The sequence below is a fragment of the Berghia stephanieae genome, chromosome 1 (assembly GCF_034508935.2).
Source record: "Berghia stephanieae isolate SIO BIC M18660-M18661 chromosome 1, UCSD_Bste_1.3, whole genome shotgun sequence".
In the NCBI taxonomy this organism is placed as follows: domain Eukaryota; kingdom Metazoa; phylum Mollusca; class Gastropoda; order Nudibranchia; family Aeolidiidae; genus Berghia; species Berghia stephanieae.
This window is the reverse complement of record NC_088360.1, coordinates 75,516,133-75,528,961: the sequence shown is the minus strand read 5'-3', so window position 1 is coordinate 75,528,961 and position 12,829 is coordinate 75,516,133. Positions and strand designations below refer to the sequence as shown.

The following is a 12,829-nucleotide window of genomic DNA, read 5'->3' as shown; positions in this document are numbered from 1 at the left end:
ATATGACTGCTTTTCTTTCTGCACAGGATCCCAGGTAGGGCTGAGGCAAAATCAAACAGCACCACGCGAGGAAATCAACAGCCATATGGATGGGGACATCAGTAATAGGGGAATAGAGGACAACAGGAGATTTAAGTCATCAGCCATGACTAGTTTCATTTTCTTTCTTTTTTAAAGAAAATGAAAGGAAAATATTATGATGAAAAGTATGTCTATCTCTGGGTTTATTATCCAGTTTATTGCTGATGGGCGCATAATAAAACAAAGAGCTTTTATACATGCCTTGTTACATGTCACATCGTGAAAAAAAAATGTATCTTGAGAATGAACCAGAGTGAATCTAGCAAAATGTTTGCTATGATTTCAAAGAACATCTGGAAGTTAGAGAGATCCTCCTTGCCATTAGTCACAAAAAGTCACACTAGGTAATCAAACATAAGAAATGCATAATATATGAAATGAATTCAATCCAAAACTTTTCCTGTCATCTGTTTTCACAGTAAAGTTTATCAGTCTCTTGGCTCAAAACATTTTTAAAAACGCTGTAATGGTGGTTTAGTCCTTGCTGACAATGAACTTTATGGTGAGACCCCAAGGCACCAGTAACTGCAGATGAACCATAAAATACTCTTCCAATCCTTGAGTGAACTAAAGCCATGCTGCACCTGTGTAAATAAAATATCAAATAATAGCTTTGAGAAAAACAGAAATAAATACCGACCTCATTTTTTTAAAAAGCAACAGACAATAATAATCTTTTTTAAAAAAAATGGTAAGGTCGATAACTAATTTTTGCTTATTGACAGCTTAAGAAATACCCAAACAGTTGACACCACAGAAGCCAACGCCTCGTCAGAATACTTTCAATTTTTTACCGGTCCACCCCAGGAGACATGGGGATAAGAGGGGGAAAAAAAGAAGATTATTCAGAGAAGTTGATTTTCCCATAAATCAAAATTTTATTGAGGCAAGTGACAAAGTGCAAACCTATTCTTTGTTTCCTATTGTCATAAAGAGAAGAAAAAATGCTCCAGGCGTTCATACATTTCTACATGTTAGCATAAATGCTAGCTCTACCATTACTATGTTCAAATGGGTGAAGAAAGGTGAAGAGAGATTTGGGTGTAGAGAGGGGAGTGCCTCGTGAAGTGGACATGTCGTATACAAGTACACAGTGATGAAGAAGACAATTGCCATACTGGTGGAGGGAAAGGGGCATTGGTAAATACAACATGTTGAAGTTCAAAGGTTGGGTTGGGGAAAAGCATTCTCACTCCTCATGCTTTTTATACCCTTTCAAACATGTAATGCCTTATCATACAATGTCTTATCGTTATCATCATTGAGAGAACACTGCTGCCCTCTATTAAAACTTGTTCGAAAGAAATTTTGAACTGAAAATGTTAACATACAGTTTAAAACAACCTGCAGTCAACTTGTAAAAACGAATCTCAAACTCAAACTTGAGCCTTCAATTTATTTTATCAACATCAGAATTATAGAGGATTTTGATGAGTTACCTCAAAGATGTAATGCTCGTGGTTTGAAAGGCTTGTCAATGTACAACAGACCAATCAGTATATGCATACTTTCACCGCTAGTACTAGTTACTAGTTACCTCAAAGATGTAATCCTTGTGGTTTTTTTTTTTTTTTTTTGTTTGTTTGTTTGTTGCTTTAGGTCTCTTCCAACACAATTGAGGTTATATGAGAGACCGCTGAAACAAAAAAACAAGCAATCTAACAAAAATAGTACAAATGTAAATCAAAATCATAACCTAAAGATATCATAAGCTAAATTATAAATAACCAAGAACAAACAGGCAGAAGATTTACAGAAAAAAAAAAATATCCCTTGTCAAAAATACAATCACAAACCAAAGAAGCAGGATAGGCTAGTAAAGAGAAGAAGAAACGACATCACTATCGGATCGTACACCCATGCGAACATCATAGGTATATGATTCAAGGGTGATGCTCCCATCCAACCACCCACTCCTTGTGGTTTGCAAGGCTTGTCAATGTACAACAGACACATCAGTATATGCATACTTTCATCAAACTGAAAATTTAAATCTCGCCTATAAAATCTTATTATAATTCCTGATATGTCACCATGCCTTTTCACAACAGTTTGCAAAATGTTATTAATTAATTTTCGGGACATTGGTATTAAATTACAGATTGTTTGGAAATTAAAAACTAAAAACGTTGGGAACAGTTGATGATGTTGGAAAAAGAATGACGACGATTATGTGCTAGCACAATACTTACATCACACACGGCTCCTGAGTTACATAGAGGTCATAACCAGTACACAAGTATGGCCCCATCTTTTCTTTTGAAGAAGAATCAGCTTTTGTCGTTTGAAAAAAAAGAGATTCATCTGTGGAAGTAGATAATTATAAAACTGCCTTTATACACCCCAATAGGGAAATTTATCTTTAGGGTATATTCTAAGGAAAGACTGGAATAACACAGGCATCAGCCATAGGACAGCACTGAAAAGTGAGCTAGGGTAAGTTGGCTTGCTTAAGGCCTCACAGCATGACAAGGAGATGAACTCTCTAACCTCTGGGGTCCGCAAAAAGGCCATACATTGAGCCATGTTGCCCCTTAGTTGTAGGTTATGGTGATGGCTATATTTAAAACTTTAAAACACACACACACACACACACACACACACACACACTCTCTCTCTCTCTCTCTCTCTCTCTCTCTCTCTCTCTCTCTCTCTCTCTCTCTCTCTCTCTCTCTCTCTCTCTCTCCCCCCCCCCCCTGGGTGGGGATCCTGACCTCCCATAGCGGGCAGGGAGGTACATACTGTGTCTTCTATCCCCTTATATCTGTTTTCCAACATGCTTTCTGTCTTTGTCTCGGAATGAGATTACTTGGTTTTGTCCTGGCTCTGGCCGGAGTCCTAGCTGGGAGGGAAACAGTCAAATGCATAGTTATTGTTTTGGGAGATGATATTTTTTTCCTTGTAAATCATCTCTCTGTTATGTATTATTATTTTTATTTTGAATGTATAATGTAAGTATTTGAGTGTGTTCCTCTTTGTTGGATTTTGTGCTTGTGTCTGGATGAGACTTGTAGGTGATTTCAAACTAAGTACATTGGTGGTATGCTCTTGGAATCTACATCTGATCCCTATTTGTTCTCAGTTCCCCTTTGTCTTACTTTTTCTTGGGAGCTTTAATTGTAATTCTAGAACTTTTTACTATCCCATTTTCTTCCTTTTTACTGGCGCTGATATAACCTAAATGTGTTGTAAGCGCCGTAAAACCCTTAAAAACAAAAACAAACATCTCTCTCTCTCTCTCTCTCTCTCTCTCTCTCTCTCCACTTCTGTCTCTAAATTACAATATTGATATTTTTATCAGTCATGTGAAAATCCAAATTGTTCACTTCTAAAGACTTGTATATCGACTACAAAGCAATACCAACCTATATAATGCCACATGCCACCACCTTGTGAATGGGCTACAAGATCAATGGCCACCATAACTGCATGCTGTAAAGGGTGACCGTCTTCTCGCAGATCAAATGCCTTAGCAATTATTGTATCAGTCGTGGGATCAACAATAACTGCTCCAATTTGTAACTAAGAAAATAGAATGAAAAAAAGTGGATACATTGTATGTGAATCCTGTAAAAGTAATTTTAACTTTTGTCCAGTGACCTCCCATAGTGGGCAGGGAGGTACTTGCTGTGTCTTCTATCCCCTATATCTGTTTTCCAACTTGCTTTCTGTCTTTGTCTTGGAAAGAGATTACTTGGTTTTGTCCTGGCCTGAGTCCTAGCTGGGAGGGAAACAGTCAAATGCATAGTTATTGTTTTGGGAGATGATATTTTTTTCCTTGTAAATCATCTCTCTGTTATGTATTATTATGTTTGTTATTTTTAATGTATAATGTAAGCATTTGAGTGTATTCCTCTTTGTTGGATTTTGTGCTTCCCAGTTCCCCTTTGTCTTCCTTTCTCTTGGGTGCTTTAATTGTAGTTCTAGAACTTTTTACTATCCCATTTTCTTCCTTTTTACTGGCGCTGATATAACCTAAATGTGTTGCAAGCGCCGTCAAACCCTTAATAACAAACAAACAATTGTCCAGTGAAAAAAACAAATAACAAAACAAAAACAAAGTACAAAGTACAAAAAAAAAAAAAGAAAAAAGGAAAACAACACAAAATCTAACTCAATAAACACTAATTTATTGATACACCAAGTGGATAAATGGTAGAGCTGTAATGGATATCCACTTATATCCAGTTACTTGCTGCAATATTGGGAACTGATGACCAACGGTTAAACTCTTTGCATTCAGAGAGGTTCAACAGATAATTATGTTTTATCCATGACCCTATCCTCGAGTCACTGACCTGGTTATTCATTAACAAACTTTATCATTACTTTGAGAGAACCAAAGAATCACTTATTCACCGAGTTATTCAAACTAATGGTCTAACTAATATAAATAAAAATTAGTATTCTATTGTCTAAGAAAAGTTAACAAATGAAGAAATTTTAGGCCTATATATTATTAAGAAATTGATTACTTGATCCTTTTTCTGTGAAATAGTGGCCATTGTCAGTGCTGCAGTCATGTGTTTTTCAATTATATCAATCTCAGAGGAATTGAAGAACTTTCCAGACAAAAGACGAGCAATTCTGAAAAGGCAAACCATAAGTTAATGAGAATAATCTTGAGTCTTTTATGTATTTTAATCATGAGATCAATACAATGCTTCCTTAAGATAGGATATATTACATACTTACAGAAACCCTTCGCATGTCTGAGAGATAGAGTTGGCTAACACTGCTGAGATAACCACCCCCCCCCCTCCCAAAAAAAAAAGAAAAAAAAAAGAAAAAAAAAAGAAAAAAGAAAAGTACCTTTTAGACTCAGTAACAACTGTGCACCTCTATTCTCACGATTATCGAAGAGATAAGAAAGAGACTTTCTAAACCACAGGGAATTTTAATTTTCTAAGTTTTCTTTCCTATATCATATAATCAGCTTCCTTGACATTTGAATAATTCTATTTTTGCGTCATAAAAGATTTTACCCCAAAAAAATAAGAATAAAAATTATCAATAATTTTAGTGTAATCCAACACCTAAGTTAGTCAATCTATCTAATAGTCATCAGCAAAAGGAGGCAATGCCTCGTAATGCAATTCTTATATCCCATCTGTAAATATACTTGACTTCTAACTTTTTAAATTTAGATAAACGCAAGGAATTTACCCAATGGAAACCGTACGGTGCTCTTATTGGCTAACCAACCAGCGGCCTCGATGAGAAAAATATCCGCCATTTTGATGTTGGCTGGGAATCGCGTTACTATAGTAAACAAGCGCTGATCGGCCGTTCATGAAAACAAGTTGCTGCTCGCTCGTTTAACTCAAAATTATTCAAAACGATCTCTCTAAAATGATATAAATGTGACTTCTTAAGGTTTTCTTCACGGTCAAAACCACACAACATTCTATTAATGATTACGTCCAAGGCAAAAAGGAATATTGACAGGTCGACCGAGAGTTGAACTCGTGAGACGACAAACATCAATGCGAAGTGTAGCGAGAGTCAAGCTATTGTTTGTCTTGTCCTATTCTATATAGAGAAAAGGATAAATAGTATAGCCTCGTGTGTGAGTGGTTGTGTGTCATAGTCTTGTTTTTAAATTGTTTCTGTTGTTTATGTGTGTAGTGATGACTCTCTCACACTCAATTTCAATGCCGAAAGAGGAATTCCCGCACACAAGAAAGGGGAATTGGGGTGGTATTTGGCATACATATTGTATAGTATCTAGTTCTAAATAGATAACTGATTAGAATTATATTATGATATATAAACACAATGCCAAATACAATTCCGAAGTTTCCTTATTTCAAATGAAGTAAAGCTCCAAAACCGAATGGTAGTGATTGTAGAACCGAGTGTTAGTGAGGTGATGTGGTGTTGGTGGTGGTTGTAGTTGTAGTAGTAATAGTGATGATGATGTGGTGGTGGTGATGATTGTAGTTGTAGTAGTAGTGGTAGTGATGATGATGTGGTGGTTGTTGTAGTAGTAGTGGTAATGGTAATGATATGTGGTGGTGGTGGTTGTAGTAGTAGTGGTCGTGATGATGATGTGGTGGTGGTGTTTGTAGTAGTAGTGGTAATGATACGGCTATGTGGTCTAGTAGTATGACACTCGCTTCCGGATCGGAAGGTCCTGGGTTCGAGCCTCGTGCTCGGCACATAGTTGAGTCCTTGGAAAAGGCTCTTTACTCACATTCTCTCACCGTACTCAGGTGTAAAATGAGTACCTGGCCGTTAACAGAGTTGTCTTTGTCCGAAAAATTGTAATATCGCCTAACAGGCGTCATGTCCCGTCCTACATGTTAAATGTTGACCAGGGACCCCTTGTAAAGCGCTTTGAGCACATTTAGTAGATATTGCACTATATAAAGCTCAATTTAAAAAAAAAAAATATTTCAATGATGATGATATGGTGGTGGTGGTTGCAGTAGTAGTAGTGGTAGTGATGATAATGTGGTGGTGGTTGTAGTTGTAGTAGTAGTGATAGTGATGATGATGTGGTGGTGGTTGTAGTAGTAGTGGTAGTGATGATGATGTGGTCGTGGTGGTTGTAGTAGTAGTTGTAATGGTGATGATATGGTGGTAGTGGTGGTTGCAGTAGTAGTGGTAATGGTAATGATATGGTGGTAGTGGTGGTTGTAGTAGTAGTGGTAATGGTAATGATATGGTGGTGGTTGTAGTAGTAGTGGTCGTGATGACGATGTGGTTGTGGTGGTTGTAGTAGTAGTGGTAGTGATGCTATTGTGGTGGTGGTTGTAGTAGTTGAGGTAGTGATGTGGTGGTGGTTGTAGTAGTAGTGGTGGTGGTGGTTGTGGTAGTAGTGGTAATGATGATGATATGGTGGTGGTGGTTGCAGTGGTAGTGGTAGTGATGACGATGTGGTTGTGGTGATTGTAGTAGTAGTAGTGATGATGATGTGCTGGTGGTGGTGTAGTAGTAGTGGTAGTGATAATGATGTGGGGCTGGTGGTTGTAGTAGTAGTGTTAGTGATGATATTGTGGTGGTGGTTGTAGTAGTAGATGATGTGGTGGTTGGAAAACACATTACAGGTTATTATAATACATGATTACACACATTCTCTAACTTCATTTTTTGACAGCTTCGTTGTGCCATAAATATACGCAACAGTTCTGAATCATTTTATTGTGGATTTTGATATTGTTTGTTGTATTTCTTGTGTCGTTATGTTGACATAGATACCGAAAGAATGGTAATTACTACATTCTCAGCCAACAACAAAATGGCGCTGAATGCTTTCATTGGTGGACACTTTTTAGGCTTCGTACGTATTCTCATTCATTTAATTCTATGGATAAACGAATTGTGAATTTTATGCAACAAAATACTATTATATTAAAAATCGGTCTCACTCATTTAAAAATTCTATATCTTACATTTATAAATGCAATTGATAACAAGCAAGCATATAAAAACTTCATTCAGATTTCAAGGAGAAAAAAAAATAATAGAAAAACAAAACCCAGACCTGTTCTACACTTACATTTTATCCTCGTGAAAATTGACGGGCCAGTACTTGATAGACTCTTCATACTGTTTTCGTGTAAGAGGAGCTGTGGATGGTACTTTAATGTAGTAGGGATGTCCAAGTCCATCAATAGCAGATATATTGGGCTTTGACTTTGAGCCTTGTTCATCTTGAATTGTATTTTTACTAGTTTCTTTATCATGTGAATAACTTGCATCACAAACTTTACAAAGAATGACCTGTAGAGGTCCATCTGGTAACAGAGAAAAGTACGCAATGCAAGAAGGTAGGGGAAATATGAGAATACAAAACAATAAACACAAACATTTTATAAAGCCTAAAATCCTGCCAATAAATAGTTGATATGGGTTTGAATATGGGAAATAGGGTTGGGAAGGGATTAAGAAAGAGGAAACGATTTAGGTTTCACTTGATTTAATTTTACATTTTTGTTGTGGTGGTTACTGAATTGATCAATAGTGACAATAAATATGAATGCATGTTATTGCTAATCAATGAAAGATTATGAAATTATCTGAATTTCTTCTAAACGCATTGTGCATCTAGAGGAAATGCATTATACAATGGCCTTTATCATCATTATTAATATAATTATCATTATTATAATCATTATCATTTCATTGTTACCAATATCATTATTACTTTTATTAATATCATTATTATTATTATTATTATTATTATTATTATTATTATTATTATTATTATTATTATCCTCATCATCAATATTGCAATGCAGAGCAAATATGGCACAACATCTAAGTCTCCTTTTTCCCCACTACATAGCATTAAAAAATAAAGATCTCGTACATCAACATATATTTTACCAGAAGACAGTTATATCTACTTAGGAAAAGTAGAAAGATGGGATTGCCTGAAGCATAGGATCTTAAAAATACTAATAAAAAGGTAAACAATAAATAGAGGAATGTTTGAAAACAAATAAGCAAAATGTAGAGTGAGTATTGTAATGAATGGAATAGAAATGAAATGGAAGCATTGTGTCCCTAGAGTGCAGGATTGTTAAGGACGGCTCAATTCATTGTATAGAAAGATGGAAAATTTATAGAAATGAATGGAAAGAAAGATAATAGAAATGTTATTAAGAGTAGTAGCAGAAGTATGTAGTAGTAGAGGTAGTAGTAGTACAGTCAACTCTGCTAATCACACACCCTCAGGAGCTCGGGTTATTGTGTCGATTAAGCAGAAAAGCTAAAAATAACATCTAAGCACCAGCTTTCATGTGACATTCATTGGTTTTGCCCAAGTTTGGGACCTTCATGCTCAGGACTTGGCCTCATTAGAAGGGGTTTTTTTTTAATGTTTTTTTTTTTTTTTTGTTGCTTTGTTGTTTTTTGTTGTGTGTGTGTGTGTGTGTGTGTGTGTGTGTGTGTGTGTATGTGTGTGTGTGTGTGTGTATGTGTGTGTGTGTGTTTGTTCCTTTTTTGTTTGATAATGGTTTTTTAAATTGTTTTCTGTTTTTTTTTTCTTTTCTTTTTCACATTTAATCGACAACAAATAATGACATTATTGTTTGTAAGAATAGTAATCATGAAGCGTTGATTGCTATCTGTTCTGCGCAAGTTGTTTTTAAACCCTTGTCTCAAATGTCGCCAAAGCTGGTAGAGCATATGTCAAGCATTCTTCTTTGATGAAGTGGTGTAGTTTGTCCACCATGTAAAGTTTTTCAGTGTTCATAAGGGGTGGTGTGCCACATTCTGAAGACTCATTTTCATCTTTATTATCCATTAGTCCAGTAGCTCATGAGATGTCAGTTCACTGAGGGGTATATTGTTGTCCAATACTGGTATATGTGCATTGGTCAAATCTTTATCTTCAAGAAGAATTATTGATTTGAATAAATAGTTGAGTAAACGCACAAACAGATAGATTGATAGACAGATAGATGGATAAATAGACAGACAGATAGATAGATAGATAGTCAAATTACCAACCAAATGAACTACACTTCTAATGCAAACTATTTTTGGAATCGTATAATTAATGTCCATGTCATACCTTTCTTGCTTGATGATCTGACTCTTTTCAAATGTTGAAGTGACCCCAATGGATATAACTGCTGAAGTTGTCTGGTGGAATTAAAAATAATATTTATGATTTGCAATCTCCAGAATAACTTAATATTATGGAAAAACTTTATGAGTATCATCCTTTAACCCTCATCCCATGTCGTCAATTCAAAGTCATATTTACCAGTCATGGGTGCCCGGAACCCAAAACTTTTAGAGGAAAAATCCTTAAAAACTAGTCATAAGTGCTCCCACACCTATAGTTAAAATATTAATTTTAGAGACACAAAGCAATTAAAGTTAAATAATCAGGGCATTCATGGGAGTCGTATTAGTTATTCAAAACTATTAGATCCATGAGGCTGGAGTTTATCCTGGTTTCTACAATGTGCAACTGACAAAAGCAATTCTTCGCTATCCTTTGGATAGGACACTAGTCTATCCAAAGTACTTTCCACCAGATCTAACAGACCCATCTACTTAATCATTACTGGGTGAACAGGGTGTCCAAAAAATATCTCAACTTCACCTGAGATCAATCTCAGTCGCTTAGTATGTGAAGTGTGCTCCACACAGACTGAGCTATTGCGAACACCTATTGCAAAAGGAGGGGGAGGGGGCAAAAAAATTAAGATTCTGATGATTAAAAAATGCATTGATTTCAAAATTCCAACAATCACACAGTACAAGTTAGTACTATTATCATAATTATCATTATTATTATTATTATTATTATTATTATTATTATTACATCATGATTATTATGCAAAATGAAACATCAATGCAGATAACTGTGTTTGTAATTTTCACAAAAACGTAGTCCTAATAACATAACAAAGACTGATATTGGTAAATAATAATAATAATAATAATAATAATAATAATAATAATAATAATAATAATAATAATAATAATAATAATAATAATATATAATAATAATAATAATAATAATAATAATAATAATAATAATAATAATAATAATAATAATAATAACAATAATAATAATAATAATAAAGTGTTCTTATATAGCGCTAAATGCCTAAGTCTCAAAACGCTTTACAATATACTTATCAAACCATAAACACACTCATACCGAGCCAAACAGACACACAAAACAGTCGTACACACTAGCTATGCAAGTTTTACAAAATGAAATTGATATTCAACAAAATGGAATCAAAATATAAAACAAATAATTTACTCATCAAGAAGAAAAGTTAAATGCCTACAATAATAATTTCTGGAAAAGATGAGTTTTCAGATTTTTCTTAAAATTTTCTACACTGCCCATGTGCCTTACTGACAAAGGAAGCGAAGTCCAAATGGTAGGTCCTGTTTTATAGAAAGATCTATCGCCAAAATTAGTAAGCTGTGTTTTTGGCACTTTAAGTAGCTGGATCTCCGATGACCTAAGCTAGCGAATTGGGGAGTAGGGGACGCAAGTTCTTGAATGTAGTTCGGAGATCGGGAATTTAGTGCATTGAAAGAAAAAAGGGTAATGTTGTATTCAATTCTGGCTAAAATGGGCAGCCAGTGTAGTGTTCTGAGCATAGTTTTTACACTTGTTGGTAACATATTAAATTGGTAATAGCAGAATCAGTACAAGAATTTGTTAAATTAAAAAATTATAGATAAAAGTCTTTAAAAAATCATACTTTATGATACTGGACGTCAGCTTCTTGTCAAAAATGGTAGCGATATAAACATCTGTTAACTCGACAGGCTTGCAGAATTCATCGGACAAAACTGGTAAAGGGTTTTTTCCATTCATTTCGAAAAAAATATGACTAAGGACAGAAATGAGGTTTTTCATACAAATGAAACCAATTAATTTAGGCCTTGATTAAGAGTGATGTAGTTTGATGGGTTTTTTTTGTATTGCATTATTAATCATAAGATAATCAACAAAATAATCCATTTAGTATTAAGATGAATCCTGTGAATATCCTATGATAAAGCTATGGAAGTGTCAATTGCCACAAAGTAAGTCTTTGGTATTTGATCATTCATCAACTATCACAGAGTCAAAGTGGAACTCTTCAGGTGCATGAAGTGATTATAATTGAGCCTCGATTTGCCTGCAAAAATGAGAAAATGAGACTATTAATTTATGACATCACTCCATGGCAGTTAATAGTAAATAGCACAGTCCCTGGCAAAAAGAGGAAAGAGAGAGAGAGAGAGAGAGAGAGAGAGAGAGAGAGAGAGAGAGAGAGATAGAGAGAGAGAGAGGGGGAAAGAGAGAGAGAGAGAGATAGAGAGAGAGAGGGGGAAAGAGAGAGAAAGAGAGAGAAAGAATGACACAGAGAGAGAGAGAGAGAGGGGGGGGGAGAGAGAAAGAGAGAGAGAATGACAGAGAGAGAGAGAGAGAAAGAGAAAAGAGAGAAGAGAGAGGAGAGAGAGAGAGAGAGAGAGAGAGAGAGAGAGAGAGAGAGAGAGAGAGAGAGAGAGAGAGGAAAATCTTGATTCAAATTCCAGCGGTTATTTTAAAATCCAAATGTTGGTCACTGCCTGAAATGTACGAGTTTCAGGTCACAAAATCCGTTAGTTAATAATAAAGGTAAAGAGGGGTGCATTTTACAGCCTTAATCAACGTAACTTTTCTTATTACTTACTAGATCTACTATTACTGGACTACAGATAATAAAATACTACCCAATTTTCAAAACTCGGGTATCATTTGTTGAACCTTATGGAAAAGCGCTTATACTTATACTTATATATTGATACTGATACACGTTTCATGGAGTTCAAATCAAATTGAATTTTCTTTCCAAAGTACCTTTACAAAAGTTATTGAATCTACACTAGAGGTCTATCTAATTATCTTATACTTAAGTGTTTATAACATTAACTTTTATTAATTATTAACTAAATCGGCGGACCGCACTCTAGTAATACACGTCTACTAGTCTAGTACTAGAGTACTATACTAGTGATAACTCAAATTCGTTATGGGCTCATTGTTGTAATGGAAATCTCAAAAAATGACGCAAAATATTGTCCATTATAACAATGTTAAACTAGGCCTATAACTGCGTTCGTATGTTAGACCTGTATTTATGTAAACATTTATTATAAAAACCAAGGTAAACAAACATCAAACTGTCGAAGAGTTCTTAGAAAATGAAAGTGAAAGTAATTTAGTAGGTAAGAGTGGGGAAGGGAGGAGAGAACCAGATTCCTTCTTTCTAGCCGCTCAGTAGTATAT

The 12,829-nt window shown here is 35.1% G+C and overlaps 1 protein-coding gene across 3 annotated transcripts; it reads right to left on the bottom strand.

The window, feature by feature from the left end:
• Positions 1–202: 202 nt before the first annotated feature.
• On the bottom strand, positions 203–12,788 carry LOC144957177 (putative inactive tRNA-specific adenosine deaminase-like protein 3). Of its 3 annotated transcripts, none has more exons than XM_078888215.1 (8): positions 12,718–12,788; positions 11,274–11,696; positions 9,608–9,678; positions 7,586–7,823; positions 4,557–4,668; positions 3,447–3,603; positions 2,274–2,385; positions 203–665 (listed from the first exon to the last, which is right to left on the bottom strand). In XM_078888215.1, exons 2-8 carry the CDS (start codon positions 11,429–11,431, stop codon positions 485–487), a joined length of 1,029 nt encoding a protein of 342 aa, XP_078744341.1. In that variant the 5' UTR covers positions 11,432–11,696; positions 12,718–12,788; the 3' UTR covers positions 203–484. The 3 variants fall into 3 exon arrangements, with proteins under 3 accessions (XP_078744341.1, XP_078744351.1, XP_078744360.1); XM_078888225.1 differs by lacking the exon at positions 12,718–12,788 and adding an exon at positions 12,673–12,693; XM_078888234.1 differs by lacking the exon at positions 12,718–12,788 and adding an exon at positions 12,504–12,604.
• Between the last annotated feature and the right edge of the window lie 41 nt (positions 12,789–12,829).

Coding starts and splice junctions, on each gene's coding strand:
- LOC144957177 (XM_078888215.1), bottom strand. CDS start 11,431: ATGAAAAACCTCATTTCTGTCCTTAGTCATATTTTTTTCGAAATGAAT. Junction 9,679..11,273: donor CTGACGTCCAGTATCATAAA/GTATGATTTTTT, acceptor TAATTCCACCAG/ACAACTTCAGCAGTTATATC. Junction 4,669..7,585: donor AATTTTCACGAGGATAAAAT/GTAAGTGTAGAA, acceptor TTGCCTTTTCAG/AATTGCTCGTCTTTTGTCTG.